Source organism: Parasteatoda tepidariorum, chromosome 6, assembly GCF_982258835.1.
Source record: "Parasteatoda tepidariorum strain Cologne lab strain chromosome 6, Ptep-v5.0, whole genome shotgun sequence".
Classification (NCBI taxonomy): Eukaryota; Metazoa; Arthropoda; class Arachnida; order Araneae; family Theridiidae; genus Parasteatoda; species Parasteatoda tepidariorum.
Window position 1 is genome coordinate 82,777,570 of NC_141760.1, and position 25,211 is coordinate 82,802,780.

The 25,211-nt window shown below is 27.1% G+C and overlaps 1 protein-coding gene across 3 annotated transcripts in view; it reads right to left on the reverse strand.

The window, feature by feature from the left end:
• LOC107439290 (protein bicaudal C homolog 1-A) overlaps nt 1-24,599 on the reverse strand; it is a 61,987-nt gene extending 37,388 nt beyond the window's left edge. Inside the window, exon 1 of one of the 3 annotated variants that reach the window (XM_087166110.1) lies at nt 24,462-24,599. In XM_087166110.1, the coding sequence (XP_087022236.1) occupies nt 24,462-24,564 (103 nt within the window). In that variant the 5' untranslated portion in view covers nt 24,565-24,599. Of the gene's footprint in view, nt 1-6,662; nt 6,823-24,461 lie in introns of those variants that run through there. The other 2 variants (XM_087166111.1, XM_087166112.1) reach the window with 2 other exon arrangements.
• Between the last annotated feature and the right edge of the window lie 612 nt (nt 24,600-25,211).

Genomic DNA, 25,211 nt, shown 5'->3' on the forward strand with positions numbered 1-25,211 from the left:
AAGTTTTTTTGCATTACGGACCCTATTTACACAAATTCACAAAAGCGGACCCTGGTTCAAAGAATGCGACTTAACGTTTATTTTATATTCACAAATTACGAGTAATTTTTTCACAATTTTACAAAATGCCTGGACAGACCCCTGACTGCTCTAGGTAGTTAATTTGGAGAATGAGAATCGTAACAAAGATGCAAATTTATAACAAAAAAGATTATTAAAATTTAAGAGAAGATATATTTTGTTTCCTTCATAGATAAGCAAAATAATTTCTTTTTCTTTTTCTGTCGCTGTATATTAGATAACGGAGCAACCGAATGATCAAACATTATAAAGTGAAGAAGTAACACAATACAAAACAGGAGATGAAGCCCAAAATCAAATACCAGAGATACCCTTTTTCAGATACTTCTCCTGACCTCCGTCCTCGGTTTCACATCATTCTGAAAGGGAGAAGATGGAAAGGGCGTACTATAAGAATGATAATCGCTCCTATTGGCGATATTTTATGACATTTTTATAGAATTTAGTGTTAAAGAAAACAACTTGTATGTAATTTATGGAAAAATATTAAACCGTATAATTTATTAAGGATTTCCTGTCGAGCATTTAAGAAAAGAAGGATACTGTATGACAGATAGTCAAGTTTTTCTGCAGTATTTATGTTTAATACTATATAAAAACAGCTTTTGGAAGAGAAGAATGAATACATTTTTTAAAAACAAGCGATTTATTTGTAAATAAAAATAAATTTTAAATTTTTCCAGTTAAAAATTAGATAAAATCATAGACTGAATATTAAAATTATACATTAAAAATATATTACTTAATTATTTTTAATGTATCATGCGTTAAGATGAAATCATTCAAAATAAAGTTATAAAATTTTGATAGGAAAAATCTAGACACCTTAACGAATCTCACTATCTGTAATTTATAATCAGTGGTCTGTTTAGAAGAAATTTGGGTCCGTTAACGGACCCTTCACAAAAAATCTTTTCATAAAAACGGACCCTTCACAAAACAATTTATCTTTTAATCGGACCTTTCACAAATTTGTTTATCTTAATTGTTGTTTTGTTAATCGAATAAACCTTTCCGGGGGGGGGGGGGAGAGAGAAAGACGGTTCGAGACAAACTAAGTAAGTTTCCCTAAGTTTAAATTCCAAATGTAGTAATCTAAGAAAATATTTCTACTTTTACAAACATCGTGTGCGCACTTTAATTAACATTAAACCATAACTTATTTTTTTTTTGTAAATAAATAATTGATCAATTTATATTTATTCATAAAATTAATTAATAGAATATTAATTATGCACATAAAAATTTATTTCGGTAATTTTTTAAATAACATATTATAAATTTAAGAATTGTTTAAGTATACTTAATGCGTGCACATTAAAAGTGATACATTACTAAGTTGTGTTATTTAAAATATGTCAATTGAAATTATTAAAAATGTGAGTGATTTTGTTTCCATTATTCGTCCGAAATGAATATTCTGTATTGAGCAGTATAGATTTGTATGTTGCATCTCTTATTTAGTAGCGGCAATTGTCGAGCAGAATCTTGTATCTATTAACAATTTAAAAACTTCTTGGAAAAGATTTTCAACAATTTTTGCAATAACAGGACCCTGGTTGAAAGAATGTGACTTAACGCTTATTTTATATTCACAAATTATGAATAGTTTTTTCACAATTTTACCAAAACAGGTCCTTTTACAAAATGTCCGGACTGACCCCTTATAATAGTATATTAATGTAATTCGAATAAAAAAATACTGTAATTTGCACCAAAAATACTAATTGAATATGGTTAAGACACTGATTCAACGTAACGTTGTAATAGGGTAAAATCATAAAATTACGTTATAATAAACAACTTTTAGTTTTAAAACTTTCATTTAGAGAACAATAAAAAACGTGATAGTAGCATAGTAGAATGAGAAAAATAAATATTACAGAAACACTATTAGCTATTTTCTAAGTAGTTTTTGCAAAATGTGTAAAAAAAAAAAAAAAGAAAAAGAAAGAAAGAATACTGGCAAGGGTTTTGCTCAAATTTTATTTTGTACTATCAAATAAGATTGTATTTTATTACGCATGCTTTCTTTCCTTATGAGAACACCTAACGATAATTCCTAGTCCAGACAATTATTGTAGGATGTTGTAATTTAATTTTAAATTTTGTTTCACGCTGCAAAATACAGTACAGAACCCGTTATCCGGAAATCAGAAAACCGGAAAACCAAAAAACCGGAGCGAAATTCGATGAATTTTCCCGCCATTTTTTAAAAAAAAAAAAAAAAATTTCCTCATAAGATTTTAGGATTTTTCTTTCTTTTTTGAAAGATTTTTTACCTTACCATCATTTTGGAAATAATCATTAGTGTATTACTTCATCGTTTTTTCTTCTTTTAAAGATTATTTCCAAAAATTTTTTTTAGTTGGGTTTAACAATAAAAAAACGGCTTTTTGTAGTGATTCAGAAAACCGGAAAAATCAGTTATCCGGAATAGCGATGGTCCCGATCGGATAATCGGTAAAATGTCAGGAAAACTATTTACCATTCAAAGTGTTCTCACTAAATTTTCAAGATATTCAAATCGAACTTTTTTTTAACTTATCAAATACACACAAAATTATGAAGGAAAAAAAAACATATTCTATACATACATCAATAGTTTACAGCTCATGCGCAGAATCAAAAGACTTCTTTAAATTATCATACTTTGCGCAATTTTTTTAACTAATTTTATTTTTCAAATTTTAAAATAATTTCATTATTTGTTAAAAATTGCTCGAAAAATTTTGTTTAATTTTATGTAACATTTTTACAGTTATAGTATAAAAACGTAAGGCAGAAAAATTCTTTATAAAAATATTTCATATTTCCATAAACATTAAAGCTAAGTTTTTCAAAATTGTTATGGAGTTATTGCATAAATAACAACAAAAAAATTGTAGCAAGATACAACTTATTGATGAGTATTAGAAATCTCAAGACCTAAGCTCCTTTTGAGTTCTCTCATTTTTCTAGAGAAATTTGAAGGAAAAAAAAATTTAAAAAACTGGAAGTGCTTATTCCATTATTGCTGTAAATATTCTTTAAGTTGGTGAGAAAAATAATTATTATAAAAAGCATTTTTTCTTTCTTTCTTTAAATTTTATTAATGTTATTTTTATAATGTTTAACTTTTATTATGTTAGGATAAAAATATAATAAAAAATAAGTTCTGTACTTAAAATCATATTCAATTATCACCCCAAATGACCAGATAATTTTCAGAACAAGTTATAACTTAAAATAGCCACTGCTTATTATTTATTTTATTATGAACTCCAAGTAGAAACTTTTTCACTTAGTCAACTAAATTAAGCATTTTTCACCCAGGTTAGGAATGAGCTAACTCATGTATTGGACAATTACAAGAGATGTTTCAGTTCTAATATTCCAGAAGTAACAATTCTTTCCATAACATAATTTATTTTCTGAGTTCAATGCTTAGTTATAAATTTATGAATCATAAACTTATGAATCAAGAACACTGGATAAAAATGCAGTTAACACTAAGTTGACCCACAATTTTACACAGAAACTTATTCAAGTCATCGGCTCTTGTTTTGTAATAGAATAATAAAAAAAAAAAAGTAAAAAAAAAAAAAAAAAGTAAAAAGTAAAAGTAAAATTTTTGTAAAGTAAAATAGCAAAAATATTGATTTCAATCAACAATGTGTTTAAAATTAAGTGAACTATCTTTCTCATGTGGCCAACGGTATCTCAACCATTGTGGTGGTCCTGAAAGAGTGGATACCACTTCTGGAGAACGCACTAGGACTGCTCATCGGGAAGACTGAATGTGCAGCTCATAAGAAATAAAAATCTTTCTTATATCAATTATTTAGTACTTGCACATGAACTGTCAGTTAAAAGAACGATAATGCAAAAAGTTGGTCACCAGTGTCCTAGACTGGCCTTTCCCTTAAACCAGAGATTGTCTAAATGTGCTTGGAAAACCACTTCATGCTCCTCAAAACAATTTTGAGTGCTTTGCAAAAAGGTAGGACTTGTTTCAAATTAAAAAAAAATTTTCTTCAAAGGAAATATTAAAAATATTGTTATATTCCTAGTGTGTAAGAAAAAAATATGAGCATCTATTGTTAATCACCATTCAGATAAAATGTTTTTATTGAATAAAAATGAAATATTTAAAATGTCAGTTTCTCGTGAATTATTTGACGAAACAAATTCACACAAAAAGCAATGTCAGACAACACTATTAGGTCACTCAAATATAATTTCACAACATAGATCCTAACCTAATCCTTCTTACTTAATTTTTTTGACAAATGTAACTACTCGCTAACTAAAATAACTAATTCTGGTTCTGAACATTAGCCTAAAATTTATTTTCATATTTTTTTAATGTTTTTGCTGTCTGCATCGAAAAATTGAATAAAAAATAAGAAACAAAAATTTTAATGTATTCAATGCCTAAGTATAGTATAAATACAGCTGCCAAATAAAATTTAATGCTCTGCGGTGAATTTCCAATTTCAAAGTTACTTTGTAACTAAAAAAGTTAGAATGCTGCAGACTGGTCAACATTTAATACTTTTACTATGGCCCGCTTGGATAGGGAGGTGGTTAGTTTGTATTTCAAATAGTTTATAATTTAAAAATAAATATTAGCTTAATTGTATTTAAACTTGCCCTTAAAATAAAATACAATACAATAGCAGGAGGTATGGGTGCTGCTTTAGGTGAAGTCTCTTAGTTTCCGGGTAACCCTCTTTTGCATGGAAAGTTGTACAAAGCTGAGAGAAATACACCACAGTAAATAAAATTAAAATAATTTGATGTTCTCTGGGTGGTCCTGTACCATTTAATTCATGGACCGGCACTGACCAGTGTTCGCCACCAGATTGCGTGTGTGTGACCGGCACTGACCTGTGATGGCGACCAGATTGCATGTGTGTGACCGGAGACCACTGGTTTAAATTATCTATGATAGAATATGTCACACATATTCACTGTATATATATTTCATAACATGAGAAGAATGGTTTACAATTATTTGTAGAATGCTGGTTAAAATCAGAACATTAAAGAAAAAATAGTCAAAGATATTTTGTCTCTAAAATAAATAAATTAAATAAAATACTAAACATAAATAATATTGCCACCAGGTGCATTATTGCTCTAAACTTGATATATCAAAGAAAGGAGTGATTAATTCATAATCAATCCCACAATAGTTTTAGTAGAAAACAAATGGAGAGAGAAATTATAGAGAAAAAAAAAAATATATATATATATATATATACATCAAGCAACATTGTTGGCACGTCTTTGACAGATTTCGATGCCTTATATTATAACAAACTTAAAGTGTTAAACTGAATATTTATATTTTTATAATAGTATGATTGAATATAATTGTATTTTAAATCAACATTACATGATTACATATGATTAACCATATAAACATTATGATTATGCATCCAAACATATGTTTATAATCATAAGTGCAGCATATAATTTTCTTACATTTAAACAGCATGTAAAATTCTCCTATGATAAAAGTAAAACATTGTGAATGATGCACAAAAATGGAGATTTTTGAGCACCAATTTAGTATTCCTACTTGGAAAAAAAAATCAAGCTATTAAATGTGCAAACAGCTAAGTTGTATACAAGTCCTTAATTATAAATATTTTACATGCTTCGCAAATAGCGTTTGATAAATAATAATAGTAAACAAATTATTTGAAAGAATAAACACCATTGCAATTATTAATAATAATTGAATCTTGAATATTCAATCTGGAAAAATAATTTGATATAAATTGAAACATGTCATACTAAATAAGAGTAATTGCATAGTGGTATTAAATTAAATTTAAAAATCATTTATTTTATGGGTACAAATTAAAAAATTATTATAAAATAGTTGGAGGTTCAGTTAAAATTCTATCTGAAAATAAATAGAACAAGTGAAATTTTATTCAGCTAAAAAGGTTAACATTTTAGCTGAATAAAATTTTTTAAACATTTTGCAAACTTTGTAAATGATATCAAACAAATAAATATATAAATTAAAATAATAGTAGAAATAAATAATTCGTACATAAACATACCATGGCATAATAGTATCATGATGAGACATTATTTATAATATGATAAACACATGTAAGAGTAATATTTGTCATAACACAGTGTGACAACAAATTAAAATTTAAAAAAAAAAACCTTTATATATACAAATTACAATATTAGTATGCTGATTAATTATTAGATTTGGTTCTTTTTTTGGAAGAAAAAAAAAACTAGAACAATTGAATTTGCAAGTTGTAGAAATTGTTGTTGAAACTTCCAATTCTTAAGATACCAGGAACTTTAAAACATCGAAAATCCTTCTTATTATTAATATAATTATAGGCCCCTTAAACAAAAATTACTTAAAAATTTATTTGAAAAAATGTTAATCCTGCTATTATTGACTTATCGAAGCACCCGTAAACAACAGCGGTGAACAAAATCGACAGTAAACAGTAGAACAAAATCGTTTATCAACAAGTACTGTTGGTTTAAGTTTTAAGCATCGCGCCATTCTCGATACAGAAGCGAAACAAGTTTCCTGAAATATTAAAACTTACCGATAAACTTCAGCCGATCCAAATTGATGGTTTCTTCCATCTTTAACACTAGTCATTTAAAATTATTTACATTTGAACTTCCACACTTCTGCTTGACATCAAGAGGACAAGAACTGTCCTTTCTAAACTTTTCTAACAATTATCACATGGCCTATAGGGTTACTGCTATAACTGTTCGATCTTGGCGAGATTTAATCCGCCTCAAAACGACTCTTTTTCCGTATTTCTTTCTCCGCAGAAGAAAAAAAAATGATTTACCCTTTCATTTAATTTTTATCTTTCCAGTTGTCTGTATTTGTATTTAGTTTTTCTTTGGCTCATAATTAAGTTTTTCTTTCTCATTTAGTTTTACTTCATACAAACATTTTTCAATGTCTCCGTTTTTTTTTTTAAATTATTATTTTTGTTACTTTATTCTTCACAAATAGTACTTTTTTATAATCTTTTAGTCAATAATTTTTTTTTCTTATTCAATTCAAATTTTTTTTAAAAAAATTTCTGTTCTTTTATTCTTATTAAATTTTGATCGGAAAAGTAATTTCGTTTCCTTAGACGATTTAAACAAAAATGGAAGATTTTTAAAAGCTCTAAAAATTCATGCCCAAAACCTAATATATCAGGGGTGGCCAACCTGCGGCTCTTTGAACGATTATTTGTGGCTCTCGATAAATGTACCCGAGTTCCCTTTGCATTTTTGTGCTATTATATTTTAAAAAATTATTATCTTTCCGTATGTTCCGAATTTTGGAAATTTGTACCAGAATCGAAGTATCCTGAATTAAAAAAGGCTGCTTGTCGAATTATTTCAATAATTCTTTCAATATTCGGAACAATGTACTTATGTGTATCATTTTATTCCACTTTGAAATTCGGAAAATCCAAACACCGATCAGTCTTAACTAACCAGCATCTCAAATAATTATTGAGAAGTACTGTGACTAATTATTCATCAAATTTTAAAGAATTATCAAGAGATGTAAAATAAATGTGTTTAATTTTAAAATCCAATGCACATATTTTTTTACTTTTATTTATATGTTTTCAATAAATATAATTTGTGTAAAAAAATTTTAATACCTTTTTTGCATACCTTTTATATACGTATTTAATTGCGGCTCTCGAAAAATTTCAAATTTTGAAAAATGGCTCGACTATCAAGGAGCTTGGCCACCCCTGTAATATATGTTATGCGTAAAGAAATCTATTGGAATAATTTCACTTTTTTTAAATCAGTTAGCAGAAAAAAAGTAGTTGCTTTAACAATCATAAAAACATTTTGTGCAGGGTTGGCTGGTTTGAACTAATGTGGTTAAACCACAGTTAAGGTCAAACAATTTGGAAGGAAAAAAAAAAAAACACAAGCCTGGTGCAATTTTAAATATTTTTAATAGGTAAATTTTCTTCTATTTATATAAATTTCTATTAGTTTGAATATTGCGAAATGAAAAAAAAAGATGAAAAAAAAAAGTAAGATCTATTGAAAGGTTTTTTTTCATCACATTTTTTACCTGTTAAGAGTTATTTTACCTGTTTAAGAGTTATTTTTACCTGTTAAGAGTTAACTGCTAATGGAGATTCCTTTACTTAAAAAAATTAACAAAAATCAGCAATTTTTCAATGTTTACGTCGAAATCGAATTTCAACAAAACTAGCTTAGTAAAATTAATTAAATGTCAGCACATTTAAGATGAAATTACGAGGTCTCTTAAAATAATATAGGCTATCACTAATTCTAGGTTCTGTTAGTTTTTAAAATTAGGGAAATCATTAAATTATTGAAAGAATTAAAAAAAAGTTTCTCTAACTATTTATGATGCTTGCTACAATAAAAAGTATAAATCAAATGAGAATATTGCTTTTCTAAATTTTATTTTTTCAGGATTATTTTAGAATTATTTTTTAAACAAAATTGTATGTATGCAGTTTGCTTAAATTCATTATTGTAATATTTCCAAATTACAATTTTTATACTATTTTCAAGATAGAAAATAAATGGTTTAAGAAAAAATATTCATAATTCATTTAAAATATTTTGGAAGTATTTCTTCCCTTTAATGCTGCAATGCGTCGATTAGAAAATTATACTCAAGAGCCCTATTATGTTAAAATAAATGAAAAAAGCAATTTATTCTTCGTTTTACAAACAATTAGAACTGAAACATTATATTTACTATTGTCCTTGTTTATATTTATATTGCCCATTTATCAATTTTATTCTTTTTTCATCGTTCTGTTAATTTTAAATATTTCTTAATTGAAAAAATACATTCGTCTTGAATATATATCATGCTCTTTTATATTAAAATTTTGTAACAATGAATAAAAAAAAACATTAAATTTTTATCTTAACAATTCATATTAATGCTACAAATTGTACTGCTAAATAATGATACTAATTTAAATAATATTGTAATATGAAATATTTATGCATACTGATTATCAAAGAGGAAACTTCCTTTTCACACTCATTTCTAAAAAAACATTTAGCTAAAAAATTATTATTTGCAAATTAAATAATGATGAAAAGTACTAAATTAAGTTTCTGAAAATCTTCAGTTATTATACTGTTTTATCACATTTGCATATTAATGGTACAAAAGTGAGTATTTTTAATTCTTTATTCTAAATATCAATCAAGTTAAAAACGATGTTAGTGAAATATATTTTAATACTTCGATTACTTTTAAATGGGAATAAAATATTATTTAACCTTCAATTTCAAGAATATTATTTAACCTTCAATTTCACATAAACCAAAAAAACGGGTTTAAACCAACAAAAAAAAATTGGTTTTTGGGTTTTGTTCGGGAGAAGAAGAAAAAAAAGATCCAACCTTGGTTTTGCATGCAGTTTTTTCATGTAAATTATTATTTTTCTAAAAAATAGATATTCATACTGTGCTAGTAATATTCAATTTTTCTTAAAATTTAATTGAAATTTGCATACATATTCATCAGAGCAAACTAAAAATCAAAACTGCGAGGTGAAGGGTTCGTAACCAACGATAAAAAAACTGCTTACAACTGAAACTGACCAATGCCCCCAAATTCATTTATTAAACACTTCCACTCATTTCTAAAATATCCTAATCTTGGCCAAAGAATACCTACCTTTTGTTCGCCAAGATCCTAATAATATCTTCAACCTCTGCCAAAAAAATAAATAAATGTGAATTCAAAAAGGGGAATTAAATGGCGTCAATCAAATAAATAAGGAGTGCTATAACGCGTGAAGATCATGTGAGGCACGGAATTAAGTAATAGTCTCTGGTAAATGGTATAGTCTTTCAAAGAAAACGGCAATCCATACTCCATTTCAACTAAATAAAAATTAAAATATAAGACTCTTCTAAAAATTACTTTCTCCCATTTCAAGCTACATTCTTTAATGATGTAAATTTATTTCTACGACCTACGATCTGCGTTTTATTTTCTGTAAATCTTTACATATTACGCTATTTTAATGGTCAGGAAGTTAATTAAATTAGAAAAGCAATTACTGTATTTTTTAAACATTTGGAAAGTGTTGCATTTTTGGAGTCATTTGCATCAATCATCTCCCCCTTTGTTTTCAATTATTTTGTTAATAAAGTTATTATTTCTTTTTTAATACAGGGTATATTATTTACCAATGATACAAATTTAATTAAAATTTTGAAAATTTCCTACTCATGTAACAAGAAAAAAAATTTTTTTTGAGCTGTTTCAAAAGAAAAAAAAAAAGAAGAAGAAAAGGCGTTTTGGAGCAGGCTTAACTAGATCTTCTGGAGAAAAACTAAAAGATTAAAACAATTTTATACATAAAATCCTTTTTTTTTTCTGTTTTCGAGAAAGTAAGGTTAGTTGAAGTAATTGGAAAAACAAACATTTCATATCATATCAAACAAATATTATAATTAAAATCCTCAATTATTTTTAAAAATAAAAGCGGATTTTTTTATAACAGCTAGAAATTAAATATTCCTTGCAGACGATAATTATATATGTACGGAAAGGAAGAGAAATGGGAGTTCCAAATTTTTTTTATGAAATATAAAATCGTTTGGTAAACCTGACTACTATCTTGGTAAACTTGACTGACTTATCCACTAGATCCTGCTATTTTGTATTGATGTTAACTATTACTTATGGTGTTATGACTTTGAAATGTTGCATGGTAAGTATTATACAATGTATCCTTAAATGCAAAACAGTATCATGAAATTCAGTTTTATTTAACATGATACCATACAATTATATAATTACCATTGTATAATTTATTTCCCCCCAAAATACTGTTGCAATAGAACGCTAATAAATTTTGCATACTGAAAAGCTTTCGAAAACTTTTTAAGTAATAATATTTTTGATTAATGCAATGTTTTCCAAATGTTTAAAGCCGATTGTCACGAAATGACTTCTCGAATTCATTTTTTAAACACTATGCTTATGTATAACGCATAGTAAACTACACTACGCATATTACTCTGTTAGTAACATTATTATATTAAACTGTCATTTGATCTAATGAGCTAAGTAAAAAAACTTAGCTTGGTAGCTTAATAATGTTAGTTTAATTTGTTCTTTGGTAGCTTAATAATGTTCATGTTATTTTTATTATAGTAATAGTAGAATTTGCAAAGGCGTATGCGCTGCACGCAAACGATGTGCCCATTGATCCTAGGGGGCCCCCAGCTGGGTGAGATATAAATATATATTAAGAAAAAAATTTTTGAACAGTATTTATAAAAAAAAAGGCTTATTTTATATTAAAGGCTTTTTTAAGCATTGAAAATTTTAAAGCTTCCTATTTCATGTACGGCTTCGTAAACATGGCTTACATTAAGACATTTAATTAATGGATTTGTGTAAATAAATGTGAAGTTTAAAAAGGGAGCACAAAATAAAATTTAAAAAAAAAAAACAATATTTTTCTGGGGGTAATCAGTTGAATAGTGTTTGAAGAATGACAGCTTACAAACATATGCACACTATCCGTTTAAAATAATAATTAATAATTTTATTTTGCGAAAAACAATTTCGCAATCGAACCGTTATATAGTTCAACATAATTTTAATATAGCATATTAAATTTAAAACAAATTTCGATTATTAAACTGAGGAACAAATTTTTTGTAGCATTGATACAAACACTTGATCAGAACTAATTCGGCTGTAAGGATTTCAAACCTGAATATAGCTTAGCTCCTACGCTAAAGTTACTAATTTTTTTAAAAATATTTAAAGGCTATTTATTGTCGAAATGTGCAAGTTTAAAAACGTTATAAATAAATTGGGAGAGCTAAAATTTTGCGATAAACTTCTAAGGAAGTAAGATAAAGTCACATCATCAAGATTAAAATTGCATAGGAATTCATGTTCAAAAATCTCATCATATGTCCCTTGGGGGTGCTTCCTTAGAATGAACTGTTCCTCTGTGCGCTTCTGAACAATTCATAATAGGGGAACCGCCCTTAGCCGCGTATGACGACTTTTCCGGGCGTGGTGTCCAATGCAATTTTAATCCAGATGATGTCTCCCCTAGTCTCAACCTTTGCGTGACCACCTGTTTTATAGAACGTTTTTAATCTTGTACATTTCGACAAAACATGTCAATTAAAAAAATAAAAAAAACACGTCATTTTTTAAAAAAAAAGCTGCAGCTTGGAGAAAGAAACCGATTACAGAGTTGAACTTAAAATTATATCTATTCAAAGATTCAAAAGTATCTAAGATCAGTTAAAAAAATATCATGCAACAGAAAAAAAAAACTTTTCCCCTGTGTTATCAAATAAATTAATAAAACATTAGCTATTAAAAATAATTATTTGCAGGAAATTCTTTTCCGGGAAACGTTCTTACGTGCTTTGCAAAAGATAACAACTAATTGTAAACAACCTGAAGAATTTTTCATTACTGATTTCATTGCCAACCTCGATACTTTTAATTTAACTATTACAAATGCTCATAGATGGCAACACTAATTTCTTTATACTTATCATGTAAAATGAGAGGGCTACGCTAGACCTATGTAATCTTTGAAGAGTATGCCTTTTCCAGATTACTCTATTTTTATTTTATTTATTTATTTGTTATTTTTGATGATATCAAGTAAAGCACGAATTTATAAAATTAAAACATAGGGAAATATGAACAAATTTATTACATAAAATAAAATAAATAATTAATTAGTTAATTGACGAAAAAAAGCACTTAAAATTGCAATAACTTTCGAACAGAATGGAACTTCGAAAGACACTTCAGTTTCGTTTATCAGAACGTCAAATTTCAACTCTGTAGTTGCATTTCAGTGCGCAGTAAATCAAGTGATAGCCAGCAATAGGTGGAGGACCTTAGTAATTTTTAAAAAAATCTTTATATACTTATAATCTACATGGGATGAGGTACAGTTGAAAAACTTAATAAATAGTTAAAGTAATATCCTTGAGAAATAACTTACCATGAACAATTTTTATAATATATACAGATTTAATAAATACAATAGATTTTTTTTTAATATTTCTCATAAATTGAAAACAATTTTCTTCAAAAAGCATCATAAGTAGAAAAAAAAATATTCTAGACATGATGTTTAGAAAGCATACTGGCCAGAGCGGTGAAGTCTGTAATTAAAATGTTCGGTACCTATTTCAAATTTTACTCGATTAAAATTTCCACTAGAAAAGTATCAATATTATTACTAAGTGAATGTTGATTTCAAATTACTTATTTCAATTTCTTTATATACGCTTAGAATAAAAGTATACTTTATTATAAAATTAAGTATACTTAAATTAAAATTGTATATAATATTATAACATTGCAGTAGAAGAAATAAATATAAAAAAATATCTTAACACAAATATTGAAATTGTGCAGAACTATTTTATAATAAAGATCTAGTAGATGCCAATATCTCACGCACGCACTCGCACACATAAAAAAAGCATCTTAACACACGAAATTGTATAGTTCATTAACTAAGAGTTAAATAATCTGATACATTAAATTTATTTATTCGCATATTATTTTTAATTAACTTAGACTAAGTAAATTTGGTCTCAGAATTAATAAATAAATTAAAAGAAAAATTATTAATATCGATTTTTCAATTTCATTTTTCCTGAGTCTTTTTTCAACAGTTCAATCCAACATGGGTTCAAAAACATTCAAATATGATTTATCATTTTGTGATAAGTTATAACTTAGATAAAAATAATTGTCATAATATTCACTCGAGACTTATTTATAATTATATTATTAAAAATAATTGCGTAAACAATTTTTATAACATCAAAAACCTACAGGGCCTAACTAACTAGAGTCGGAGTTGAGTAAATTTGCTCAACTCCGAATCCTGTAAAGGTTTCTTGAAACTTCAACACTGCAGCTCTGATATTAACTGAGGGACTAATAAAAGAATAGAAATAATAATAACAATTAAGTTTTATGCTTTATAAAAAACCTTGAATGAGCAGAAATGTTTATGTTTTCAATTTCCTAGGAAAACAATTTTTATTTTTTATTTTGTACTGGGTGTGTCACTCTTTATAGTTAGCACAGGCATCACTAAAATCGATGATGATGTAAATATGACATAAGGCTGGTTAAAGAATGCTGTGTAGCCTAGATCAGCCAGTGTTCCCCAACACTTATATCATCGGAGATCTGTCAACGTTTGATAATTTTACCGCAGCCCGCTGGGGGGGGGGATTGATTGTTTATATTTTACATTTATTTTGATTTAATAATTTTCATTTAATTGCATTTAAACATGCCTTCCAAATAAAATACAGTTACACTAAAAAATAAATATAAAGTGATTTAACATTTTAACTTACTAGAACGTTAAATCAATGAGAGCCCTGAGCTTGTTTCTTTGAAATGAGACGGTTCCATCTGGGGGTAATCGGAGACAATGATACATGACTAACATTAAAAAATTTATGTCACTACCTTCGGGGGCCCTTTTTTTAAAATAAATAAAATTTTAATGGAACACAGATATTTTTAGTTTGGGGTATAAACCAAGAAATTAAAATTCAGTTTCAATGAAATGGACGGCCCGGTGTCATTTGATCCACGGACCGGGGGGTTGGGGAACACTGGTCTACATTTACTGTATACTATTGAAGCATTGCTCTGCTTTGTTTTCTAATTATTAATAAAAGCTGCGTTTGAGGGGGTCATTAGGCGGACACTTTAATGATTGTATATTATATTTTGGTTCAAAAAATAACTTTGATATTAATATCAAATCAAAGGCTAGGTGTCAAAATTTCTAAAAACTTATATAGATGCTAAAAATATTTATAGAACTTTTTTTTGTCCTTGTCACTTTATATAGGTTTAAGAAGTCTGTGTAGGCTAGAATTTAATGTATACTATAGTTTATTTCGGTTATAGGAATTGCTCTGCTTTGTTTTCTAATTATTATTGAAAGCTGCGCTTGAGGGGGTCATAAGGCGGACACTTTAATGATTTGTTACAATTTTTTAGTTCAAAAGAAAACTTTATATTAATATCAAGTCAAAGGATAGGTGTCAAAATTTCTAAAAAAACATATACATATGCTAAAAAATTTTATATAACGTTTTAAAGTAAACTTTTTATTTTGTCCTTGTCACTCTTTATAATTAGTATGGTGATCGGTGATGATTGCAATATGACATGAGAGATGCGTTAAAAAATTCTGTGTAATCTACATTTAATGCATATACTATTGTCTATTTCTTTAATTGGCATTGCTCTTCTTTGTTTTCTTTCTAATTATTATTAATAGTTGAGTTGGGGGGAAGGCATTTCTCAGACACTTTAATAATTTTTAGGTTCAATATAGAACTTAACTAATAATATCAAATCGATGGATAGGCATCAACATTTCGAAAAACATTTACATATGCTAAAATATATATTTATAAAGCATTTTCAGCAATTTTTTTATTTTTTCTCTTTCACGGTATAGTTCGCACCGCAATCTGGGAAATATGGTCCCAATAATCCAATCATATCTCCCAGATTGCGGCGAGCCTTACATTTTGGGGGTCAGAAATCCGAATCAGTCAAAAAAGGTATATTTATACAGTCAACTTACGTAACTTAAAATATCGTCTGCACGAATTAATTAGCATATTTGAGGTGACTCCTTTGAACCATTAAGATTCGAGTTCTAGAAAGTGAAATCCGATCATTGAATCAAAAGTTATTCGGGGTAGTCCGTGATATTTTTGCTCACTGTGTAACAACTCAAAAAATGAACTCACTCAAGTAACAATTGTACTTAGGCATCTTACTTGTTTCGCGTGTTATTTACGTGTCCAAGTTAAATAGACTATTTAATAAAATAATTATGCTTTAAGGTAAGAGTCTACATCAATTCAAAATTTTTAGTAGTCAGCATGCTATGAAATGGAAAGATGTGTAACAGCTTTTAGCTTTATGAAATTTCATGAAGACTTGATTGTCTTTTTATATTGTATATCATAAAGACTTAATTGTATTTCTTATATATAATACTTATTGTATTTCATGAAGACTTAATTATTGTCTTTATTATATTATCTTAAAATAAAGTGGTCAGTAGTATACTATAGAACAGGGGTGGCCAAGCTCCTTGATAGTCGAGCCATTTTTCAAAATTTGAAATTTTTCGAGTGCGCAATTAATTATATACGTATTCAAAAGGTATGCAAAAAAGGTATTAAATTTTTTTTTTACAGAAATTATATTTATTGAAAACATATAAATAAAAGTAAAAAATATGTGCATTGAATTTTAAAATTAAACACATTTATTTTACTTCCCTTGATAATTCTTTAAAATTTGATGAATAATTAGTGACAGTACTTCTCAGTAGTTATTTGAGATGCTGGTTAGTTAAGGTTGATCGGTGTTTGGATTTCACAAATTTCAAAGTGGAATAAAATGATTCACACAAGTACGTTGTTCCGAATATTGAAATAATTCGACAAGCAGCCCTTTTTTAATTCAGGATACTTCGATTATGGTACAAATTTCCAAAATTCGGAACATACGGAACGATAATATTTTTTTAAAATATAATAGTACAAAAATGAAAAGGAAACTCGGGTACATTTATCGAGAGCCACAAATAATCCTTCAAAGAGCAGCATGTGGCTCGCGAGCCGCTGGTTGGCCACCCCTGCTACAGAAAATGACTATCTTTCAGAAACTCATCTCATCGCTGAACAATTTAGATCAAAATTTAGTAATATTATGTTTTGAAAAATCTTTTTTTCCCCAAAAACATATTCAAATTTTCATTTTTTGAAAAAATCTTATAAATTTTAATACAATTTTGGGTGTCAAATACAAAAAAAATTATCTTGAGTATTAATTTTTCCGAAGGAAGAGTCGTTTTAATTTTACTGGACTAGAGAAAACATAACGAGAAAAAAATTCTGACTTGTATCTGAAAATCACGTAGCACAGACCAACTTATTTTTACTAACAGTTCTCGAGATAGTCAACATTAAGTTTAGTCAAAAATTAATTCTAAAAGGTAGAAACATTATTGTTCGAAAATTAATATTTGTTAGGAAAAAAGAGTATTGAAATCTATAATGAGGATTAAAGAAGCATGGATTGAAAACATCAAATCCTGTTTGACTGTCAGAGGAAATTGAGAAGGATTTAAAAATCAATATTAGAAACTCCTCTGTACACATGAAACTTAGTTAAAAAAAGGGAAAAAATTAAGCTGTTTTAATATTTTTCGTTGGAATTCTTTGGGTTATTAACACTTGCTCTCCCTTTTTTTAACTTTCATATAATTAATGGTTAAATAATAATGAACTGGTTGTTATTGATGTAACACATTTTATTGACTCTGAATTCATGAAACTTAGTTAAAAATGAAAGAAAAAAATTAAGCTGTTTTTAATATTTTTTGTTGGAATTCTCTAAGTTATTAGCACTTGCTCCCTCTTCTTTTAACTTTCATATTCAGGGGTCTGTTTAGAAGAAATTTGGGTCCGTTAACGGACCCTTCACAAAATATCTTTTCATAAAAACGGACCCTTCACAAAATATTTTAACTTAAAAACGGACCCTTCACAAAATGATTTTTCTTTTAATCGGACCCTTCAAATTTGTTTATCTTCATTATTATTTTGTTAATCGAATAAACCCTTTCCAGGGCATAAAACAAGAAAGATGGATGTAAACGAATTAAGTTTTGTCTTCGGCAGACGATTCTTCCATTATTCGTCCGAAATGAATATTCTGCGTTCAGCGGTATAGGCTAAATACCAAATATTTGTATGTTGCATCTCTAATTTAGAAGCAGCAATTGTTGTTTATTTTTTAAAATTTAATTTTTTTAAATATAATTTTACAGTGTTGAGCATAATCTTGTATGTCTTTACAATTTAAAAACTCCTTGAAAAAAAATTTTTTTTTTTTTTTGCAATAACGGACCCTATTTGCACTAATTCATAAAAGCGGACCCTGGTTGAAAGAATGTGAGTAATTTTTTCACAATTTCACGAAAAATGGACCTTTCACAAAATGTCTGGACAGACCCCTGCTGATGTAACATCCATAAAAGTGTATTTTTAATTAACGAAACATTTTGAAAATTAGAATATAAATAAAAATTTTAGTTACTGTAAACAACATAAATAAATTATTTTAACAAAAAATACTAAAACAGCTCGACCTTTATTAATCAATCTATACGCATTTAAAGTTTTCAAATGTAGTTAACGTCCATAACAATGAAACTGCCCCGAAGACAAAATAAGTTTAAAGATCTCAGTCACCAAATTCTGTGTTGGTGGTATGTGTCATTTTAGCGGGGCTAAAGCATTTTTTTTTAAAAAAATAGTATTGTTATAGTAGAGTATAGAGTTTTTCTTATCTTTACTAAAGTGATTAATGATTTCTCTCATTAAGCAAATCTCATATAAAATCAAAGATAAAAATTTTGCATAATTTTTTAATTTATTGTCTCCCCTAATTTTAAAGATAAACGTTCCAGTTTGATATTGGTAAAAATATTTTATCATTTATTCTTCTAATATCACGATAATTCTGTTTGGAAATCCAATACATAAGCACAACACTATACGCGACGCTTAATTTTGATATTATCTTAATTAATGAGGCATTATTTTTAAACAAATAATTGTCAAATTGAGAGTGAATGGAAAATATTTGGATATCCTGATCGAACTTATAATAGAAAGAAATTATTGCACGAACTTATAAATATCCCGACTAAATAATTAAAAATATTGTTAATAAGTGGCAGTGGTAGGTACTTTATTTACGTCGCACTAGAGCTGCACAATGGGCTATTGGCGATGGTCTGGGAAACATCCCTGAGGATGATCCGAAGACATGCCATCGCTATTTTGATCCTCTGCAGAGGGGATGGCTCCCCTGCTTTTGTAGTCTGATGACCAGCGAGCGAGGTCGAGCATTTTACTGTAAAATAGTTTAACGAAGACCGATACCGCGTTGTCCCAGTCCCTACGCAGGCTGATGAAAGTGGTCACCTACCGCTTACTGACCGCAGCCAATGATGCTGTTCTACTAGGAACCGAGTCTTAACTATCAGTCCACTGCAGAACAAGTGGCAATGAAATCTCGGACATTCATTCATAGCTTTAATTAAATTATTAATTAACTTATTATTGATTTATTGAAGTATGAATAGATTAATTTTTATTAATTTCTACGTGTTATTTGGTGTCTGTGCTAAGCGGAATGAATAAATCTTGATTAAATAATATAGTTTTGAGAGCGATACGTTTTAGAGATGGGGCGGGGTTTCAGTGAATACTAATATGTATTCTAAGGAAAGGCCAATCAAACTAATATGTATTCTAAGGAAAGGCCAATCAAACTAATATGTATTCTAAGGAAAGGCCAATCAAATGAGGAGTCATAAGTATCAATAAGTGATTAAGATGTGCATGGACGTTATAAATTATAAAAATATATGCCACTTCATATGCGTGATTTATCGGTTAAACGGAGTTTTGATTCGATAATGCGCTTACCAAAATTCGGGCCTTAAAAACCAGAAGTGCGTCCCTAGTTCTGCAGTTAGTAATACCGCATCCGGGTGGATCTGATTTTTCTTAACAATAGCAAGCGATTCTCTATCGAAATCTTACCGAATTGAGGACAAAGCTAAATAATTTCCTCATATTCTTTTACAAATTTATGAAATTATTTTTTAAGACATATGAATTTTAATATGTCTAAGACAAAAGGTTTATTAGACGATAAAAAAAAATTGAATTTAGTCACTAACATTTAGTATGAAAGTCGGTCGATATTAACGATGGTCCATTGATCTGGGACCACCAAAAATATTTTACAATCGAAATTATGAGATGATATGTATGCTGTTTTGGTTTTTTGACATTCAGTTTTGTGTTTGGTCTATTTTATTGTCCCAAAATAGCATATAATTGTGAAGATTGCACACTTTCTTTGCATTGTAATTTTTCATTGAAATTCACTCTAATATCATCTTTTTAAACAAAAAAAAAAAAATTAATAGAGACGTGTACATGGACCAGTGAAAATGTGTACAGATTATTAATATCTTTTAATCCCTGGTTCAAGGCCCAGTGTATAAATTTTCTTAATTACTACCCCGAATATAAATACCTTTTATTTTAAATTATATTATAATATGAAAATATCGATACATCAATCGATTTGACCAGAAAGGATAACAATTTTAATAAACAATAACGAAGTAACAAGAGAAAAGTTTGATTAATAATTCCCTTTAAAAGATGTAAAATGATTTCCTTTTATAATATTAAACTAATTTTATAATAATTTAAACACACATTTCACTTCATTATTGTTTTCTTTGTTTCCAAACAATGTTTATTTTTGTAACTCTTAAAATGTTTTGTACTGATAAAGCAAAACAATTAATAGACCATTAAGATATGTTAAATTATAATAATTATACTGTGTAACTCTGATGTAAGCGAAAAGAAATTTAGATTTTTTTTAATATTTCCAAAACCTTTTTTTTTTCCTTTGCAATAATTGTTACTTTAAAAATTAAAGTTTTCATTTCACAAATTGTAACAAAACAATAAAAAATTAACAATTAGAGTTATTAAAATGTAAAATTGTAGATGTAAAAGAATCACAAAACATTTTCCAACATATTAAAATGTAAAAATTTAATCTTACATTATTTTGAGTGACTAAACAAGAAATACGACTTAAGTATAAAACTAAATAGTTAACTGAATTCTATAAAGGTCTACAAATTTCTGCATTTCATATTCAATTAAAATATATTATTCTGTAATATGTGTTTAGAAGGCACACTCATTTGTTTATCATCAAAATATAATTTCTCAATTCTTTTTAGAATAAAATTATAACTTGAACTATACCCTAAGTAACAAAACATAAATAAAACATCTTAATATAAAACTGTAAAAAATAAGTCATACTGTTTATGAATTTTTTAACTTTAAAAACATATATTTTAGTAATAGGAAAAAATAATAAATCATATCTTAAAAAATCAGTAGTTAACAAAACAGTGGCAAGTCAGTAATTCAGAGATAGTTAAACACTGCTTATCAAATATAAATAAATGCACAAAATAAATATATAATTTATGTGTATCTTAAAATATTGAGTGAACTAACTATCAAAAATTATCTATCCCAAAGTTGTTTACTGTTAATTTCTGTATTTGATGTTCAGAAAGTAAGTAATAGTTTCTTTATTTTCAAAATAAAGAAAATAATTCATTTTTTAAAAAAAATGTCACATACCATAATATTTTAAGGTTAACAAAAAGCTAAAAATCAATGTTGATTATAAAATACAAAATTATTTAATATTAAAAATTCATTCATTGCTGAATTTCAAAATGGTTTTCCTTACTAATTAATAAAAATAATAATAAAAACTTTTTGATTCTTAAATTATCATAAGTGACAACACAATAATATTACTGTGCAACAAAACAATATATATAAAATAGTACTTATAGTAAAACAGTAAAAAATATTGAACCCTGAGTAACAACATAACTTCTGTTATACTTGTAAAACAGTCTATACTTCATTAGTAACTTTTTAAAAAAATTACTTTTTCCTTAAAATATTTTGAGTTAAGAAAACAAAACTGCTAAAAATGATAATTCTGAATTACTCAAAAATGAAAAATTCTGATGCCAATTTTCTCCATTAATAAATAAGAACAACAACACTAAAATTAGTGCTAAAGTAACAAAACAATAAATAGCGTTAAATTAAGTCTGTTATATTTGTAAAAAATTCACGAATTTCTTTATTTTCAAAATATACTCCATTAATAATTTTATACAAATGTTTCCTTAAATTATCTAGAGTTAACAAAATGAACAGTTAAAAATGATAATTCAGAAATATTTAAAAATACAAAATTCTACTATGTACACTAAGAAGTCACTAATATCTTATTTTTAAAATGTATTTTCCTATTTATATTAAATTCCAAAATATCTCAATTTCTTTTAAATATACTTTATTAATAACTTAAATAAATTTGATTAAAATAATTGTGCTAACAAAACATATAAAAATGATACTTCTAAATTATTAAAAATTGCAGAATTTCGTTTTAAAAGTGTTAAAAAATTACTACTTTAAATATAAATATAGCTCCCTTTCTATTTTTTAAAAAAAAATCAATAACAAATGTTTTATCAAGTAATGAAACAATAAAACTCCTTAATGTCTCAAATAAATAAAACAAATTATAAATCATATGAAATTCTGTTACACCAAAAAGAGAGTTAGGAATTTCTTAATTATCAAAATAGATTTCATTGCTATTTTAAAACATAAATATAATTTAAAATATCCAAAGTTAATAAAACAAAAGAATTAAAAATGGTAAATTAGACTCATTTAAAGTCCATAATTCTGTTTAATAGTCATTAATTTCTTATTTTATAAGTATTATTTACTGTTTATTATGAAACAAAAAATTTACATCTTAAAATGTAAGTACGGAAACAATGATAAACCACTTTATTGAATCAAAAAATTATAAATGTTAAGTTTTAAGTGTTTCAAGGGGGTATTTCCGTATCGTGATCTAATCGCCAAGGTGCCAAATCGATTTCAGACTTGCAAATTTATAAAAAACAGAAAACATGTCAATGTTTGCCCTCCCCCCCAGAGGATATGAATTATAACTGTGGAGTTGGTCCCTTTTTGTGACGTTTCTTTTTTCTTTTAGTTTCTCGTGGATCGCTGCCCGGAAGTTCCCAAGACTTACCGATTAATTTGCCGCAGATCATGATACGTTAGTCTCCCCAAAAAAACACCTGCCCTTACTTGATTACAAAATTAATGTAGATCTTTGTCATTAATTGTATCAAATTGTATTGTTTGAATAAAGAAGAATTGTTTATAGATGTTTAAAAAATGTCAACAATTTTATTTTTAAATGCAAAAATTAATATATTAACTATTTCAAAAAATTAGATTAAGAGTGATTAAAAAATATTTAAAACAAATTTCGCCTGAATTTTTCGAAACATTTCTTATGTATGTCAACATAAACTTATGTATAACAACATATCTTATGTAAACAACATATCTTATGCGTAAAACAAAGAAATAATACAAGCGTTCTGTAAGTTTTTAATTTTTTCTTTCTGGCTTTTGCTCTAATTTTAGCCACAAATTTTGTAATCATAATACATGTTTTAATTATTAAAATTGTTATAAATAAAGTAAATATTTTTCTGACGAAATGAAGCAATCAAAAGCTTTTTTTTAAAATTTCTTTTCGACAATTAACTGTCAAGTATTTATTTATTTTGAGCTTTTGGTGCTACATTTAACGAAAACAACTCACCGATTCAAATTATTGAAGATTATGAGAGCGTTCTGTTGAGTTTTTTATTTTTCCTTTCTGGCTTTTGCTCTAATTTTAGCCATAAATTTTGTTAACATAATACATGTTTTAATTATTAAAATTGTTGTAACTAAAGTAAATATTTTTCTGACGAAATGAAGCAATCAAAAGCTTTTTTTTTTTTAATTTCTTTTCGACAATAAACTGTTAAGTATTTATTTATTTTGAGCTTTTGGTGCTACATTTAACGAAAACAACTCACCGATTAAAATTATTGAAGATTAAGAGATAAAGAATACTAATTATGACTTTTTTCCTCCCGTGTTCAAACATACCATACAAAAACTAACTCAAAACTCGTTGAACAACGTAATTTATTTTAGAAAAATTATACGTTTATTAAACTTACTTGCAATACTCTTTAAATGCATTTAAGATAATTTCGTGAACACGAAATGCCAATAGTTTAATCGGGAAAATTTCCGTAACGTGATCTGCGGCTAAACCAATTCTTGACAACTTCCGGGCAGCGGTCCGACAGAAACTTTTAAAAACAATTTTTTAAAAAATCACAGAAGGGGGAAAAAATTTATGAACTAACCTAGCAAGTTCTTGATTTCAAAAATTTTAAGTATTTTCAAATAGTGCCTTTAGCAAGGTGTTCCCAATAGTTCTCTGCAATTACCAAAACAAAATATGGAGCTCTACATTTTTATGCAACAATCAATTCTTAAATTCTAACAAGTTCTAGGGATTTTACGGCTAAAAATATTATATTTGCAATTAAAACAGATTTAAGTAATCAATTAATTAGATTAAGAACCTATTCCCTAATGATTGGATCGAATCACGGAAAATTACTCCTAAGATGTGGAAGAATTTAAGGATCCTCAACCTTTTAAAGTACACTTATACAATATATAAATAATAATTTTTCAATTAAACTTACTTATGATATAACGGTCGAAAATAGCTCTCCATAGCCTCGGTATTATAAGTAATTCGCTTTTAAATATGGGTGTATGTTCCGAAATTGACATCTCGAATCCCATACTGTGTCTTCTCGATCATCTATTAGTAAATAGAATCCCCCACGTGTCTCGGATTTGATTTTAAACCCTTACCGATTTGTCAAGGTCAGGGATTAACATTACATTTATCGCCAAAAATATTCGCCAACCAATAGATTATCACATTCCAAATATATACCAAATTATTCCATTTATCGCTGTTTTACTTTAGAGGATCATTATTGGATAATCCTCTAGGAGAATAGCCAATCCCATTCTACTAACCACATCGTAATTCATTCTTGAATTGGAAAAACTTTTTTTTTTGTTTCTATTTTGTTCTTTTTCTTTCCAAAATGGTAAATAAACGTAATTTTATTTTTGAAAAGAAAACTAATTCATTCAATTTTAAATATTCAAACGATTTGTGTTTACACAATTCATAGTATAAAACTACTCCTGACATCTAAGCTGCATTTTAAATTTTTCTCTTTTTGATTTCACGGTCAAGCTGCTTTTTGATCATTTGTTTTCATTTTGCATTTATTTTTGTTTTAATGCAGGGTCTTCATCTGGATATAAAATTTAACTATTAATTATTTGGATTAATTCATGAAAAATGTTATGCATTTTTTCATAGCTGATTAAAAAAGAATAAGATTTTTTTATCCTCATTTAACTATGTTAAT